General features: G+C 38.7%; 1 protein-coding gene across 2 annotated transcripts in view; it reads right to left on the reverse strand.

Annotated features, from left to right (window-relative positions):
- The window catches only part of dnah9 (dynein, axonemal, heavy chain 9), a 100,717-nt gene that overhangs the window by 68,436 nt on the left and 13,547 nt on the right, over window positions 1-18,734 (reverse strand). For both annotated transcript variants that reach the window (XM_052571461.1, XM_052571462.1), the window contains exons 15-28: window positions 18,504-18,639; window positions 18,200-18,396; window positions 15,057-15,481; window positions 13,854-14,076; window positions 13,311-13,477; window positions 11,039-11,909; window positions 10,556-10,686; window positions 9,269-9,395; window positions 8,882-9,034; window positions 7,221-7,346; window positions 5,749-5,988; window positions 4,217-4,377; window positions 1,881-2,037; window positions 297-401 (exon numbers count right to left, since the gene is read on the reverse strand). In XM_052571461.1, coding sequence (XP_052427421.1) covers window positions 297-401; window positions 1,881-2,037; window positions 4,217-4,377; window positions 5,749-5,988; window positions 7,221-7,346; window positions 8,882-9,034; window positions 9,269-9,395; window positions 10,556-10,686; window positions 11,039-11,909; window positions 13,311-13,477; window positions 13,854-14,076; window positions 15,057-15,481; window positions 18,200-18,396; window positions 18,504-18,639 — 3,219 coding nt within the window. The remainder of the gene's footprint in view (window positions 1-296; window positions 402-1,880; window positions 2,038-4,216; window positions 4,378-5,748; window positions 5,989-7,220; window positions 7,347-8,881; window positions 9,035-9,268; window positions 9,396-10,555; window positions 10,687-11,038; window positions 11,910-13,310; window positions 13,478-13,853; window positions 14,077-15,056; window positions 15,482-18,199; window positions 18,397-18,503; window positions 18,640-18,734) is intronic.

Consider the following 18,734-nt stretch of genomic DNA (forward strand, 5'->3'; position numbering starts at 1 on the left):
ATAAGGGGGGATCAAGCCTTCTTTAAGGGGATCAGATATACCTAAATTTACTGTCATTATTTATGTTGAATCTAAATATTTCTTCCTTATGCTACTTACAAAAAAAAAAAAAAAAAAAAAAAAACTTGCTAATGCTAATGTCAACACAAAAATTACTTTACAAGATCATTTAGGGATAACTTCTTAGCCCATACCGACGTGTAATTATTTTGCAATTCATTCAATTGTTTAATTTGTGCATCGTGTAATAAATTAGGTTTATGCTGTTGTTCTTCATCAGGGTGTAAGTCACTCACCTGCACTGCCACCACTGAAAGCACCTCCACCGAGATCCTGTTGAACTCGTCGAAGCAGCCCCAGGCTCCGGTCTGCGCCAGGCCTTTGTAGATGTTGCCACACGACTGAGAGAGACAGATCGAGCGAGAGACAGCACAGAGTTACGGGTGCATCGCTGGAAAGCATCAATCGCAACAAACAGAAGCATGTAATATTATGCAGGCATCTTTTGTTTTCCAAAAACGAGCTCACGGTTCCTGCTCCACCGAAATTCCAGCTTATAAACAAGAACAACAAATGCTAAGCAGACGTTTTCTGGATGGATGAGCAGCATTTGCAAACTCGCATTCATATTCTGAACACTGTGTGTGTGTGTGTGTGTGCGTGTGTGTGTGTGTGTGTGTGTGTGTGTGTGCGTGTGTGTGCGCGCACGTGTGTGTGTGTGTGTGTGTGTGTGTGTGTGTGTGTGTGTGTGTGTGTGTATGTTTGTAGCGCTGGCTGAGATGTGATGAGAGATGACCAGGGATTGATTTTGTGCGTCTGTGATCCTGAGGCCGTCTTCTCCTCTCTGCAGTCACAGCAGAAGAACACTGCGTCTATATTTTATAGAGCGCAGATGAGGCCTGAATACAGACATGGCTTCAGATGTAAATAAAGCTGTCATTAGAGCTTTGCAACTGAACTGACTTTATGTCATAACTGATGGATTCTACAATGTTGACACGTATCGAACACTTATTGAACTAAACTGAAACAACATTTCAAATTGCCTCAGTTGAGCTGCTTTTGAATTTGTCTCCTGTTTGATGAAGTTTCTTTCACTGATTCTGTAGAAATGACTTTACCCAGGACAACATACAGTTATCTCCACCGTCAGACAATGATTTATTATTAATACTTCACAGCTGTATTTCACTGGGATCAGTTAGCAATGCCCCTGGTTTTTTCTAGTGCTACAGAATACTCAAGAACATTCCTGTTGCATTCCTGTTTATTTGTCATGCTGGGAATGGAAAATAAAATCAAGCACATTGCATTGCCTGCATTCGAACACAGGTGGTTTATATAAGCCATATTAGTAAGATCTGGCAAATACATATAAGAAACAGAACAACCCAATAAAGAAAAGCACAGGGGTCTCATTTATAAATGTTGTGTATGCACAAAATGGGCATAGAAACATGCATAGGCAATTTTTCCCCGCGGGCATGCTATGTTTTAATGAAAGCGAGGGGTGCTATAGCTGCACAATAATTCATCTTTAAACTAAACTACAGATCACATGTTATGAGAAATATTTAAGCTAGAGCAATGATCAATGATGCGCACTTACTTTGATATTATGGCTAACATTGCTGGATTCAGAGGTTGAACGGTCCATTGTTCGGTTTGAATAGGACCAATGATAATAGCTTACTGTACAACCGCAGCTGACTGGGAGTTACAAAGGGATTTTTGTGCAAGTTCTGAAATCTGAAAACTTTTGTGCGTACGCAAAATCTAGCTTTTGTGCCTACGTGCACTTTTAGGATGAAATCTATGGAAAGTTTTATAAATGAGACCCCAGGAGCGTGTACAGACGTGATACTCTCTGTTCTCCTCACCTTGTAGTCCATCTGCTCAGAGCAGTTGAAGACGTAGACCATGATGCCGAGGGCTCGGCCCAGGTCCTTGGTGGTCTCGGTCTTTCCAGTGCCGGCCGGACCGGCAGGCGCTCCGCTCATAATAAGATGCAATGACTGCGTCAGAGTGATGTAACACCTGCATTTGAGCCGAGAAGAACACATTTCAGGTAAACAAACACAAAAGTTCAATCACATAAATACAGACTTCCTCAAACTCAAGTATTTGCCTGCGGCTAACGTCCTGCTATTGCAGTGTGCTGCTGATGTGATCAGCCTGAGCAAACCGCTCGATTCTGAGAGACAGAGCTCGGCTAAATGCATCAGGTTTTACCTTACCTTCAACACTGAGTTTGGTATATTTACTGATGGCCTGCGTGCAGAACAGAGGTGTTTATGTGTTTAAGCAAGGCTATTTGGCAAGCCTTTGACCCTGAAGAGTCCTTCAGTGAAGATCATTTGCATTAATAGATGAGGATGGCACGGTTTTACGTGATTAACACAAACAGGCAATGCTCCTGAATCACATCCTCTGCTGGTTCAGGAAGAATAATCTAATGCTGTTCCTCTTTAGTGAATCGAAATATACAATACGATCAGAACAGGCTGACTCCTTAAAAATGACTCTTATGAGCCAGATCTTTATACTGAATCAAAACCATACAGCAGATCCAGTGCACTCCAATAATAAACAATTACTCTTAAGAAGGTTTTTTTTTTTTTTTTTTTTAAGTACAGGCTCTGTATGATTCTTTATGTTTTTGAACGGAAATGCTCACAAGGGCTGCATTTCTTCGATGAAAAATACAGTAAAATTTTTTAAATATTATTACAATTTAAAATAGCTGCTTTCTATGTCAATACAGAGTCAATGGTAATTTATTGCTGAGAATTTTTAACATCATTACTCCAGTCCTTCAGAAATCATTCTAATATGCTGAATTGCTGCTCAAGAAACATTTCTGATTATTATCAATGTTGAAAACATCAATATTTTTTGTCGAAACTGTGATACATTTTATGTTTCAGGATGCTCTGATGAATAGAAAGATTGAAAGAACAGCATTTATTTGAAACAGAAATATTTTTTTACATTATAAATTAGGGATGAATGACATTGGATTTCTGCCGATATCCAATATGCCAATATTTTTCAACTCATTTTGGCTGATACCGATACCAATATTTTTCCTTTTGTTTTGAAACAACAGGAAGTCTCTCCTGTGTAGAAATGATAAGATAAATATTTTTAATAAGATAAATAACAAGAACTTATTGGTTAGAATTAAATAAACAAAAATGAAGTTTTTTGACAGTACACAGTAAATTAACTATATATCAATCAGTGCATTTTTTCCCCCAGAAAGATTACTCTAACATTTTATTTTAAGATTTAACATATGTAGATGGTCTAAAGCAAAATAGTTGTAAAAATGATGAAAATCTTTTAGAGCTTATGATTTGTTAAAACATAAACAAACGTAGCGCACATTAATGAATAAATAAGTATATATAAAATTATTTAATTTACAAGTGTCAAGTTTGTGATTTTTTAATCTATAGCCTCTGACCTTTAAATCAAAACATAGAAAACATTTTTTATGCCATCAATCACTGCTTTTTTTAATCAGACACATTGTCTTAAATGTTAACATATTCATCTTATACTAAGACATATCGGCATTTATTTTCATATCGGGCAAATATTTACATTTAAATCCATTATCGGCTGATTCCAAGATCAATCCGATAATATTGTGCATCCCTATAATAAATGTCTTTACCGTCACTTTTGATCTGTTTAATGAAAAAAATAAAATAAAAAATTCCCCATCACGTAAGTCTAATGGTATAGTGTTTGTTTAGCTTGCGTAAAGTAGGTTCACATTCTGAACTAAGCAAAATACAAGTGAAATAATTTGGAAAAACTTATTTACAGGTTAAGTAAAACAACTCTAAAGTAAGCATCTGTGCACATGAATGACGTTCAGTGGCCGTCCTATCTTAATGGAGCCATCTGTGCCCCGGTGTTGTATTTTTGCATCGTCTCGGTTCGGTGTGAATGAAAGGCAGGCGTGTGACTCGGTCAGCATAGCTCAGAGACTGACCATATGCTCAGGAAAGCACACTGTCATTGATTTGACTATCAAACAGCAGAGTCTCTGCTTTGTGATGGTTTCAAAGGGTCGAGACGGACCCGCCTAAGCAACCTGCCATCTTCCTTTAGCATAAGGGCATCTGATGGGACACGTTCGCTCTCTAATGGCTCCTCAAATGAGTCACTCCAAAGCTAAAGCTGTGTTTTTCTGGCATCTCACCTGTCTGTGAGTGGCGTGATGACTAATCGTGGAGTGTTGCCCAGATACTCGTATGAATAGAGGAACTGGGCGTCGCAGATGTTAGCAAAGCAGTGCTTCTCTCTCTCGCTCCAGCGGTGCCGCAGTTGGGAGAGCCAGAGAAAGGCCTGAGAGTTCTCCACCTGAGGGAGATGATTATGAAGGATTAGCATGAGGAAAATATCTCACCTGAGCTGGATAAAAACATTAGTGCGCTTCTGAGCCACTCTACGGCGCTTTTATTAGGCCTTATATTCTACTAAACTGCAGGTCTTCAAGTGAGACCAAAATATGAGCAATCACATGAGAGCACATTGAGGCTTAGATTATGGAGGCAAATAGAGGCAGTATAGAATATCCTCTTATGAGACGCCTGCAGGCTTTTTCACATGACTAACGCTAGTGCTGGTCACCACAGTGAACTCATGCATCTGCTGCAGCATTCACCTTATGCACTGTGATGCACTGCTCAAAGCTCAGACCATTTCAACTGTGGTCTTCTGAAGGCCATCACTGATTTTAAGATGATTCGCATGACTTATGCAAAGTGTTTTCAATAAATTCTGATTCTAGTAGCATTAAGAGGCCCTGGACTATATCAGAAAATAAAAAAAGTAGGTAACACTTTATTTAAAGAATTTATATATAATGCCAAATGAAAGTATTTTATTGCATTAATTATTGGCTTGTAATGCACATTATAATGCATTTTTATTGTTTTTCATGAATAATAATAATAGTAATTACATTAATATATTATAACACTTATTTATTTAGTGAACACAACTACATTTCATGAAAAATATGAAAAACACAATGTATTGTAATGAACATTATTGAATACCTTTATGATGCATGATACATAAATGCTTTAAACTGTTACCAAGATTCATTGAAATTGTTTTATTCTGCTCACATTTAAAGTTTTTAACAGTAAGAAAAAAAATGTATACTTTTTGTGAACAAATATATTTCTTATTTATTTCTAACCATTTATCTCTCTTGCAATGTGAAATATTCTAAATAAATACCTATGTAATTTATTCAAAAACATTCTGATTATGAAAAGCATAGTAAAATTACACGTTGAGTTTATATTAATTGAATTGGAAATGTTTATACATCTAACATTACTCTAATAATGGAGAGAAAAACAATTCTGCTTAATGCAAGCTAAATATTGTCCATATAATATATGAATTGCTCTGGCTTTAGTACAATGACAGTATTGACGAATTATATTTATATTTTCATATGTACAACTTAAATCTTACTACACTTCTATGCTTTAGCCTGTCTAATATTAAAAAGTTTTGCAAACCCTTTGCAGTAGATAATATCCCATCATATCATCTTTGAGTGCGGCCAATATATGAGACCAAATCACATGAGAGCACACGGAGACTTTGATTTTGGAGGCAGTATTAAATCTCGTCTTATGCACTCATCTGCAGATATCTGAAGGAAAGTCAGTGTCAAGGATGGATATGACAATAGGACAGATGAGACAGTACCTTCTGCTGAATGATCTTGTCCACCACATCTCTGGCATGGACGTCAATGGTACAGATGGTCATGACTTTCTGCCGGTCTCCGGGAGTGAGCTGGCCGATCAGCATGGTGATGAGGGTGTTTAACTGACTCACTTGCTTTTTATAGTACTCCTTCATTGCATTCTCATATCCCTCCTCCAGTCTGGAGAACGCCATTCCTACATCAGTCGACCACCAGATCTGAGTACAGGTGAGCGCCACCTATCCAAACAAGAAGATGCTGCATTTCTGTTCTGCACAAGGCCTAAATACATGATCAGCATAGCAATAGTCAAAGGTGACATGAATGTCAGGATGTCTTTGACATGTCTTTGGTTCAGTATGCCTGATATTGTATGTTTGTGTCCGAGATAAAGAAATCACATGTGGCATGTTTTCAGAAATCTACTCTTCGCATTTATTTAACATATGGTAAAAAACGTGATGTGGTGAAAACATCAAGTAAAAAGTAATAATATGCATCTTAATTTATTTAAAGAAAAAAAAAAACTATATTTATTTATTTAATTAAATTAATTTTATTATGTTTGCTTATTTATTTTGAGAAATATTAAATGTATGCATTTAGCGGATGCTTTTATCTAAAGCGACTTACATTGAATTCAGGATAACAATTTTCTCCTAACATGTGTTCCCTGGGATTCGAACCCCTAACCTTGCACTTGCTCTACCACTTGAGCTACAGGAACACTAATAATAACAACCTTAATAATAAAACTTTTTTTATTCATTTTTACTTGCAAAACAAATAAATTAATAAATAAATGAATTATAATTCTCACAAATGTATATATATATATTTTATTTATATTGGTTTCATGTGGTTTTAGGGCTAGTAAAAAACAATAACACATATTAAACTATTAATTCAACCTTGAATATGTGTGTGCATTTATGAAAAGGTTTAAATATAATTAAAATAAATTTTCTATCTCTTTTTCTTTACTATGACATCAGGCCAGTCGTTTAACCCAGATATTTTTGACTAAGCTTCCAAATCAATATCATAATGAATTAAAACTAAATTAAAATGAAAACATGTTCACTACAGACGCGTTGGGCTTAGTTGTTCAGTTTGTGAAGCTACAAAGAAACTGTCAATGTCACACATTTGATTAGTGACCTAGAAATACTGCAGAATGTCTTCATTTGACATTGTTTCATTAAACTTTTATTCACAGAATTAAATGAGAGTTTGAATCCCAGAGTTGGTCAGAAATGTTTCAGCCTCACTGAATAAAATGAATAATCATGATTTAAACAGATATCCACTGTGGCCCCATCGCTCTCGCATCAAACACAAACTCCCAAAAAGCAGGCCTTCGTGAGGTTTGATTCTGTAAGCTCATGGAGACTTACAGATAGTAGTACTGCCAGAAATATCTCCAGTTCCTCCTAAATATTCTCTCATTCAGAGGAAACCGGTTCAGTACCTGAGCGGGATAGTCGAACAGCCACTGCTCCCTGGGCTTCTCCTCATAGGCTGCCACGGCCTCGGTCATCTCGTGACGCACGGTGGCCCTCATGCTGTCCAGAACACGGTTCAGCCACGCTTCCACCTGAACATGCGGAACAGCCTGATACTGTACATTGGTTCCACTAGAAATAAACTAATCATCCATGAGCAGACGGAGCAAAACTCCACAGGAATACAGAACTTCTGGAGCTGGATTAGACTGAGTTTTAATCCACAAACATGACCACATGAGTGGTGTTTCTCTGTCTCTGAGTCTCTATGATATTCTGGACCGCAGACGTGACAGCAGTGGCCAACAGTGATGTCCGCTCATGAAAAATAGACATCTTTACCCTCTATTCACACATTTGATCACTGGGTCAAAGACAAGATGTCACATTTTGGTGTATGCACATGATTTAATTTAGAAAACCAATTTTATATAAATAGAAAACATATCTAATTCAACTGAACTCTCTACTAATGTTCCATACAACTTTTGTGAAAAATATGGGTGAAATAATGTTCATTGTCATTCAGCATAATATATATATTTATGTAAAAAATGAATCTGACCTGTATTTATTAAAATATATGAAATATTAAGTGACCATGCTAAATCTGGTTATATTTAATTATCATAGCAAGGATTAAAAAAAATATATTTATATATATATATATATATTAGTATTTTAGGACTCCACTGTGATCCTTAAATAGAATATCTCGCTCTAAATATGACTGACAATATTTTCTGGTATGTAAACTAGCTTTTTTTTTTTTAATTTATTATAATTGTACAAATTTACTAGTCTTCATTTATTGTTCAGAATTAGACTGGTCATTTCTTGACATTAGACATTTCTAATTCATTAAAAAAAAAAAAAAAAAAAAATTTAAGCTGAATGAAACTTTTATTGTTTTGATGCATGAAAATAAATTTTGGTCCTTGACCCTATTAAGGATTTTGTAAGCATATTGTGCATTGAAACATGACAAATTACATCACATGTGAAAAACATATTGAGTTCTGCCCTGGAGAACGACTGCTGTAATCAAAAACAACTAAATATTAATATGTTCTTGTATTAGATGTATGCTTAATTTCCAGTAAGCTTTTAGTTTTTTCTATCCATTGTTTTGAATAGTAAAATAAAACCCATGATTCCTGTCATTTGTTTGTTTGTTTTTTTGTCTAATAATTTTCTCAGTTAAATAAATACCTAAACCAAATGAGTGTTTTCTTCTTCAAGATATTTTGATCTTGTAGGGTCATTAAAAGCTAATATTGAGAACTATCCTCCCCGGACATCACTTGTGGCCATACTGTACATCTTCAGTTAAAATCTGTGGGATTATTTCATATTTCAGTCCCTTAGAAATGTAGAAGCATGCATCATCTCCACAAGTTATTATTCTTGTCTGTAACAATGTGCCCGCATGCAGCATGTACCACTATCACTATTTCATGTGTCGTCCAATAAATAAATGAATATTTCCTAATTAAAATGCCTTTTGTAAAGGTATGCTGCAGAATAAAAACACAGCGTGTCTCTGTCTCCGTAAACAAACTCCTCTAATTGCCCTCATGATCATTTGTGGTGCATTGTGGGTAAATAATCCCGAGGCTGGCTGTACCTGGCCTGTGCAGTCGCAGGGCTTGTTGAACTGAACGTACTCGTCCTCCTTACTGAACATCCCCAGCCCTGTCTTGGTGGGCTTTCCGCCTGCGTCCATTTCAAACTTCAGCTTCGCCATATTGTCAAACAACTTCGACAGATGCTTCTGAACCTGAGGGAAAAAATGTACGGCTTCACAACTGCACAGCTGCTATTTTGGTTCAATTTTTTTCCTAATGTGACATATGGAAAACTTGCAGTGTGCCTTCAAGACAACTTAAGAAACCACAATCAACACTGCCATCTAGTGGGAGCAGGAGACAAATAGTGGCAGCACTGCACTGCAGTTTGGCCATGAGCACTGCTTCCTCCTAAATTATTTTAGGCACATAAACATGTGATGTACCTGGTGAGGGTTAGTGCCACTGGACAGGATGTCCAGCAGATCAGCAGAGGAGATGAAGTAGAAGCGTGGGAAGGCCAAGCGCTTGGTGTCCAGATACTCTGCCAGGGCTTTTTCACAAAGAGACAATCTGCAAGAACAGGGGAATGATGCTCACCCCCTGAATCTGAGAGATAATCAGTTTAACACAAAGCATCACGGTACACTGAAGCATTTCATGTGTGCATTCTGAAATGAGCGCGTCCTGAATCAGGATCTGCAGACAGTCACATGACACAAATGATCAAATAATAGATTGTGATTGTGAATGAGATTCATGAGATCTAGTAGAGGGTTATCAGTGATGATAAAATGTAGTTATTGTATGGCTTCAGAAGATGTGGAATATAGTGTAAGGGGATATTAAGTTCTTTAGATTTATGATGCTTCATTGTTCTTTTTTTGTGGCCGATAGCAATACAGTACTGTATATCAGTAAGACAGCACACAATAATATTTATTCCAATTTCCAAGCTCTGCAGTTTTGTCATCTGCCTCCTTTAATGATCGAGTGCTTAAGTTGAAAGGATTCTGACTGGCTATCATTGATTTTATTATTCATCAGCTGGACAAAAATGACTCTGAATGTGATTCCAATGAATTGTTCTGTGTTGTCATCACTATAATTGTTGTGTGAACTCTTCAGTCTTCTTCAGTGTATTTGATTTGTTTTCCAGAACAAATATCGAATTATTCCTAAACCAAGATATATTAAGAGAAGCAAAATGACATCAGATGATTTTGATGCATTTTTTTCAGAAAACAAAGTCCTTTTGCTTCTTAAGTAGATGTATCTTACTGATTTTAGAATGTTTAGACATTTGTGCTGGAAAACAAGACAAAAGCAGGTCACACTTTATTTTAGAGTTCAATTCTCACTATTAACTAACCATTAACTATGACTTTTGCCTCAATTAACCCCTTATTTGCGGCTTATTAGTAGTTTATAAGGTAGTTGTTAAGTTTAGGGTATTGGGTAGGATTATGGATGTCATGTGTTATATGCACTTTATAAGCACTAATAAACAGCCAATATGTTAATAATAGACATGCTAATAAGCAACTACTTATTAGTGTGAGTTGGATCCTATACTTAAGTGTTACCCAAAAGTACTGAGGAAGAAATGTATTATTATTATCATTGTTATTATTATTATTTTTTTTTTTCTGAAAACGTTATAGTTAGTGTAATAGTTTAAAACGTGGGTCTGGAACAACATAAACACATCGATCCAGAACGCAGCTGCAGACCTGCCCTGAATGTCCTCCAGTTTATTGTAGAGCCCGGGTTTATTGGTGGCCTCCACAACGTTAGGTGTTTTACTGGCGTCGTGCGTCAGCTCTTTGAAATCAGTATCAATACCATCGAAGCGTTTGGAGTCCTGTGGAGACATTCAAGACAGAATGAGTCAAAACAACTTCATCTGCCAGAGAGGAAAAACCCCAAACAACCTCTGACATTCTGAGGAACATCTGTGCGTCTGGCCACAGGCGCCCAATGGTAATTATCCAAATGTTTTCGGCCAAACGCACACGATGGACATTTTCATTTCTCATCTAGATCTATGAACACAGTGCCAGAGGGCAGGACAAGATGCTCCCTGAATCTGAATCTCACATGTCTGTTCAGCATTTTATCTTTAGTATGCCATTTGTACATTCCTGCAAATCTGAGTATCGGATGAATATTCAGAGAAGAAGGAATGATATCAGAAACACATCAGGAGAGCCGACCTCTGGTAACTGAGAGCGAATGTCGTCAGAACCGATGAAGATGCTCTCCAGGTGACTCCACGTCCTCTGAACCTCGAACCAGATGGAGATCACGGAGTCCGTCACCGAGAGCTTCCGCTGCCACGTGGAAACCTCCTCCAGGAAGAAGGAGATGTACTTCGACGTCATCAGGTTCTGCAGCTGCACCTGGTTGTCCTCCAGCGTTTCGATCAGTTCCTCGCTGGACTTCAACAGAGGGATGTTAGTCCGTGGATGAGGCTCAAAATCAAACGCCATGCTGGTCCAGGTGGCGTCCAGCTCATTGAGCACCTTCTCCATGCCCATCTCCTTCACGGCGCGATCCACGATGCTTCTCACGTCGTCCTCGAAGTGGTGCAGGTTGAGGCGGAGCAGGTCGGCCAGCGTGGTGTCCTTGTCCATGGTGAAGCGCACGCCGGTGGCGTTCATCAGCTGCTGCCAGTGGCGTGGACGGATGGCTGGGTTCTGGAGCTCGGCGACGGCTCTCAGCGAGACTAGTGTGTTCTTCACGGTGCCGTCCAGCCCGCTGAAGGCGTCCCACGAGCGAGCCTCTTTGTCCAGCGCGCGGAGCTCCTTAGAGAAGCGCTTGCACTCCATCTCCATGTCATCCACGTTGATCTGTCTCCAGGGCGTCGTCTCCCAGGCCTCCAAACAGGACTTGACCACCATGACCAGATCCCACAGCTCCTTGAGAATGGGCAGCTCTTTGCGGCACTGCTTCAGCTGTTTGTAGTCTGGCATGTTGACTTCAAAGAGATTGGCGGACACAATGAGCCCGGCCATCATGGTCTCCTTCTCCTGGATTTGGCTGTGTGCTTCGTCCAGCATCTCGTGTGGATTCACACAGTCAAACCTGAAAACAAACCGAGGCAAATGCATGTTAGTGATGGTGGTCAGAAATGAACTTTTCCATGAAATCAAAATGAAAGTTTTGTGGGTGTTAGTATCAATATGTTAGTCTTAAGGTTATCTATGAGGCAGTGTGCTCCGAAACAGTGACAAAATTTGCATTTAAAACAGCTCAACAATTTTTTTTGACGTCACATCGCACTTCATCTTCTCATCAAATCATCTGACCAATCAAATGCTCTCTAGAATCTGAAGGGCCCGCCCCCCTGCACTATAAATGGAAGCTGACTGAGATCTGTCACTTGTTCACAGTGTATTATTTCCTGTGCGCTGAATGGCTCGTAGTGCAAATAAATAAAAAACACACAAACAAAACCAAATGAAGCCCTGCTGCTCGTGATGATACATTGATGTGTAAAGACACAAAACGATTGGTCTGTGCAAGAAACTAAACAGTATTTATATAATTTATCTCTGATTGACGCAATGTCCGAACTGTTAGAACTCTCTTGAGCGCCTCCTGTTGTGCGCGTTCTCAGCAGCAGGCGCTTGAGGCGTCTTGTTCTTGCTTTATTGCAGACTTATAAGTGTATAACCGCCACCAATCTCTAAAGTGGACCATTCACACTCCTAATTGAGATTGTAGTTTGGAGAGACAGGTGGTGATAATGCACTTATAAGTCTGTGATCTGCCATAAAGCAAGAATAATAATTTTTTGTCTTTAATCAATGTTTCATGAGCCCCAGGGTTTAATATGGTTTTGTTTGTGTATGTTTTTTTATTTATTTATTTTTTATTGTATGTTTTAGCCCTGATTCCCATCCACTTCCATTGTAAGACTGTTAGACTGCAACGGTTTGAGCTAAATATCTCAGTTTGTGTTCTATTGAAGAAATAAAGTCACCTACATCTTGGATGCCCTGGGGGTAAGCAGATAAACATCACATTTTCATTTTTGGGTGAACTATCCCTTTAATCAGACAGTACTGATACCAATCAACTGTTTCAACATCAACGAAGCCATCTGGAACAGAAGCTGTGATTATGTTGGTTTACATAGACTGTTTAGTGTGAAGCTGGAATATCATGACAAAAATCATTATTATTATGAGGAGAAGTTGTTTATTTTTGGCTACAAAATCTTTTAGTTTGTTTAGCTCTCTTTGCGGATTAGAAAATCCAAACTTCACATTGGTTATTTCAGTAACATATATTATATAAAAGCAGAATATATTATATAAAGAATATCGTGACCGCTGTAATAGATCTAGTTTAATTGTTCAGGTGAATTTTTTGCTACCTTCTATTGAATTTAGGGGGCATTTTGGTTCGTTTTTCTGACATTTTTGCCCAAATCTCCCACAGAGCCATGATTACTGTTATCCTCCAGACTGTATCATGTACCTGAAAAAGTCTTTCTTGCGGAACTGCTCTCTGAAGGTGTACTGCTCCACATCGAATGAAGCACTTTTCCTGCGCAGATTAGCCACCTCGCCAGCCTGCAGCGGAGCAACCTGCTGCTTCACCAACACCGCCTGCTTCTTTATGTTATTCCACTTCTCCGGCAGCACCTGTCCATCAAACAGAAAGACAAGTAAGGTCTCAAGATGCATTTTTTAAAAGCTGAACATGTCTGTCTAGTGCATTTAGAGAGAAAAACTATTTTAAAGTTATAAAGATAATCTTAATCGTGTCTTAAATTGCCAAATGAATTTATTGCATTTATTACACTAGCTACAGTACATATAGATTTTTGTGAATATGGCCAAAAACAATCATGCAAATTCTTCACTGGTCAAAAGAACACTTTTCTATTACTGTAGAATAAACCTAGGTTCACAGAATAGTTATTGCTAATAGAGTTTGTCATGTGAAATCTTGGCCTCAGTTTAATGGCTTTATCCGTCAGATTGAGTTTGTGCAGTATTATTTTATAGACAAACGTACCTCTAGCTGTTTGTACACAAGCTCTGGGAGTTCCTGGTCATAAGTCTTCAGCAGATCAATGGTGTGCTGCAGAGGCTCGAACATCTCATCTGTAGTGCTCTGACGCTCTTTAACAGCCATCAGGTAACCCATGATCTCCACCAGACCGTTAAAGTCTCCCTCCTCCACCTTCTTACCCAGACCAGACTCCGTCAGCCTGATGAACTCCTCCAGGTCAGACAGACTACAGCCACAGACAGAACAGATCAGACAAAACATGTGAAAAATATCAGGCAGACCATTTGTTTTTTTGTTTTTTGTTTTTACTTACTTACCTACGTACTTACTTACTTATTTCTGTATGCATGTATGTACAGTATGTATGTACCGTATCTATTTATTTATTTACTTTGTCCTAAATTCCATTTTATTGTTTAAATCTTTCTGGATTCCTCTTTAATGGTTAAGTTTTTTACACTTAAAAAACATGTCTCATTATTTGAAATCATTAAACTTACACAATTTAATAGAAGTGTTACAAAAATAAAATTTTTAGGGCCCCATGATTATTATTATTATTTTCATATTCCATTTTATTTTTCCAAATTTGTTTGTTTGGCCCAATTAACAGTTTTCTGAAATTCTTTGTTTTATATTTTAATTGATTTGTTAATCAAATGTAGGCAAAACATTTTACTAGTTTAATGAATTTTAAGCAAATCAAAATGAACAGACCCTTTATTTATTTATTCTGCTAACAAAGTGCTGAAAAAGTGCTGGCGTTTACTGTTACATTTAAAATATGGAAGAACAATTGTTCAATTATTATTATTACTTTGAGAAGTAAATTGCAGTATATAACAGTTCTGTATTTCTGTCATAATTTATTTTGCATCAATGGTACTGACCCTGAAAATTTGTCTGCTCCATTCATTCACACAGAGACACGCAGAACAAGCAAGATTCATATGTAAATTGTATTTTTGTGGTTTAATATTCACAGACTATAGTCCATATGGCCTTTTGATTAAGTGTATTGACCTACTTTTGATTATTATTAATTCAAAATTTGCCCAATTATTTGACATTCTGCATTAAACAAAAAATTCTATGACTGGATTGCATTATTATGTCTGTGTTTTCCACTCTGCAGAAATCACAGTGCCCTGCTTAAACTGGCTCTGGTGCATAATTGTAATGTAATTAGCAGCTCAGGGCTTTTACCTGTGTGTCACATGATCAATAAGATGTTGTTTGAACATGAAGCTCCACTTTCTGATGACGTTGAGCAGGGCACTTTTGAAAGCTCGAGCGTCCACCCTCATCCAGCTCTCAAACACATGGATGGGGTCCAGCCGCTGCACCTCCTCATATAAGCACTCGTATGAGTCCACCTGCTTGCGGAAGCACTCCAGAGTCGGAGGGGTTTCTGGGACGCCGTGCTCGGCGTGGGCCTCGATCTCTTCGCTCGTGAGAACGTGACTGTACAGCAGGAACTGACGCATGAATTCCTTCCGGTCGTCCACGTAGAGGTAAGCGTAGCGTTCCAGGCTGTTACGATACTCACAGCACTGTCCCATGACTTTCCTCACGCGCTCCATCAGAAGATGCCTCCACTCCGCAAAGTCCACCATGTCCTCCATATCAGCCTGAAGGAACAAGACGACTTTATGTAGACATATCTGATCAGAAACCACTTGCATAAGCAACATGAAACAAAATTCACTGCATTTGCTTTCCTAATATGTTTTTCTGGGGTCAATGTACACATTTTTAAAAAGAAAAATGTAAAGACTTGATCTGCCTTTTGATTGTGAATCATGAATTTTCAGGTTTCTGCAGGTTTTATGAAGATAAATATAAGATTTTTCAGACCAAGTAAATAAAACATTAGTTCAATCAGGACCACTTCCGTCAAGTATATTTATGACAATTATAATCGCATACAGTTAGTGTTGGCGGTATGGTTATGTTCTGGGCAACACTCCACACGCCTGTCCATGCATCCATGCTTGGACAGAGCGGGGAGAGCAGCAAGACAAACCCCCCTGGGGTCCAGAACAGAACCATTATAAGCATAAATAATTACAATTCACAATAACATGAGTTGTAAACAAAATGTGATAGAGACTGCTTCCAATGAAGACACTGTAAAGCAAGAACAAAGTTAGATCGGATTACAAGTTAGTTGGTGGAGTTGGGGTTGGAGGAGGGAGTTAATTGCAAGCAGCGTTTCGATGGAAGAGACACTGAAGAATGGGAATTTAAATAGACCGCAGGTGATAGGTGTCAAGACTGGATTGGTACACATCAAGAACAGCTGACTATCAGCTCATGCAAGCGTGACTAACGTGGCCTGACTGAACTAACGCGATGACCGTAAATATGTTGAATTTAACAAAATACATCAATATATCCTCAAAATGTCCTCAAAATGTAAATATATTGAGTTAGCAAAACTTTGAGAACACTACTTCCAATAGATTTACATTTAAAATAAATAATTTAAAAAAATCCTTGTTTACCAGTGTGAATGTCCAAAAATCTTAAAATAATTTCTTGGAGATGAAGATCAAAATAAAGATATGAACTCTTGTTTTATGAAAGTCAACTGCTCCCCGTGCGCCTCAGCATAAATGGCTGCCCACTGCTTTGGGTGTGTGTTCACGGTTTGTGTGTGTTCACTGCTGTGTGTGTGCACTTTGGATGGGTTAAAATGCAGAGCACGAATTCCCATATTGGCTTAACTTCACTTTCAATTTCACTTTTTTTTTCAGATCCGAGAAACTTAGTCAGCCTGCCCAGAACGGGGCTACTAATAGTCCCGGCAAAGTCTCCTATTAAAAATGATGGTCCTCAGACCCACATCGTCTGCTAGGAAGACTCGATTGACCAGAGCCTGCTCGGGCAGGACCCAATGAAGCACACTTGGCAGGATACAAGTTCAGAACCACTCAAAGCCTTCGGCCTGGGAGGGCCACTCTGACTCTAGACTTTTTGGAGTATGAGAAGTGACAACCCCGGAATTAGGAGCTGGAACACGATAGGTTGGGACTGCTCTGCCCAGCAGCCCCTGATGACCGCCTCAGCCTCCTCAAAGGAACTTCTCATAGTCAGATAAATAGTGAATTTAATTCCTCAGAATTAAATGCAGGTGAACAACCAGACGAGCATACACGGTCTTGCATGGTAAGATTCATATAAAAAATGATATATCTTACTTCTCATATTCAAATAAATGCCTCATTTAATTCCTCATAATTAAGTGGATCCAAACAACCAAATGAGTAAACACGGTCTGGTATGGTAATATTCACATCAAAACTTAAAATAATGTAATACACGTCACACAATATGAACTATAATAATCTCCTTGGAGATAAATAGCTGCAGCAGAGTTCACAGTCAGAGGGGGAAGAAACCGCAGCACGGGCTTCCGAGCCTTGAAAACGAGCTCTAGATCTAGGGAATACGGGTGGAGATAGGAAGAACCATCTCCAACCCGTCCGCCAGATCCATATAATCCCCGCAAATTTAGTCGCTGCTGTGCCTCAGCAACAGCAGGACCGGAATTGCAAGATTACAAGCACGGTCACGCTCCTCCTCATTCACGACGCTCGTTCCACCTCACATGTTTTTATAGCTTCCTGGTCGCCCGCCTATGACGTCACACCCATTCATGAGACTGATTACACATGCTATTCAGAGCTGGTCACGCTGAAGGGCATTCCCATAGCATTTTCGGACGCAGCTCGAGTTCCGGAAGGGGAACCGTCTTTGTATTTCTACAGTCTTTGCAGCTAGTGGTTGAAATGAGTACTGCAATGCAAACTCATAGTATTGGATATAGTTGTTTCTACTGCCTCCTCTTCCTCAGAATCGATGCTCACATAGATTGCCAAGTTGATGACACGCAACAAGAACAAGCGCAGTTGACAATGGTAGGCAACTAGTCTTATAGTGTAAGCTGATTAGTTGATTTATCCGTGTTTTAATATGCCTCTGGTCATAAAGATTTTTTGCATTTGTAGGCTTTTTAGGTTGGGTATAATCTTAGATATCTGACTCAGTTCGTCAGCTATCGCTTCCATCGGTATGATACGCTGTGTTTTCTGCCAGCTGGCATCCTGGGCTATCAAAATACTACTGGTTGGATGGAGAAACACAGACCGAAACAAAAACAGACATTCTGACACAAAACGCAAATTTCAGAGAGGAATAACTGGCAGTAGCATTATTGAACTTAACATTTTTCCCCTAAATACCTGCAAACCTACAATGTTTTTTTTTTGTTTTTTTTTATGCTTTTGCACAGCACCATTTCATAGTATCTAAGTCCAGATGAAGTTTTGCGTTTGGCTCAGTACCTGATAGTGTGAGAAACCACTGTGCTCAGATAACCGTGGCACAAGAGCGGAGATCCTAAAGATGCTATTGATGAGGCTCTCCACCAGATCATGGAACCCGTCTGAAGCACTGAACTCCAACGACGGATTAAACACAAGCTCAGGAACCTGCAGAGATAGCTGGACCTCAAAGAGTGGGGCTAATCCAGCCTTCGGATCTGTATCAGGGGATTTGTGTAATTGTTTAGTGCAGAACAATCAATCTGCAATGAGGGAAAACACCTATAATCATTTTTAGTAATGCTTCAAAAAAATGTAAGCAAACCTGTGTTTTCCAAGAAGAACTTGAGGGAGCTCTCAACAGCATTGAAGAAACCATCAATGACCATTTCATCAATGTAATCCACATAAACCTTCCACTGCACAGAAGATGGGTCTGCTTTCAAGAGTGACAGGTTGTCCTGAAACAAAACAAAAAGTAGAAATGTTTGGGTGAACGGCTCCTTTAAAATGTGTCATTCTGTCAGTTGCTGTCTGATGGGATCAACGCTGGCTT

The sequence above is a fragment of the Carassius gibelio genome, chromosome B12, assembly GCF_023724105.1.
Source record: "Carassius gibelio isolate Cgi1373 ecotype wild population from Czech Republic chromosome B12, carGib1.2-hapl.c, whole genome shotgun sequence".
NCBI classification, from domain to species: Eukaryota; Metazoa; Chordata; class Actinopteri; order Cypriniformes; family Cyprinidae; genus Carassius; species Carassius gibelio.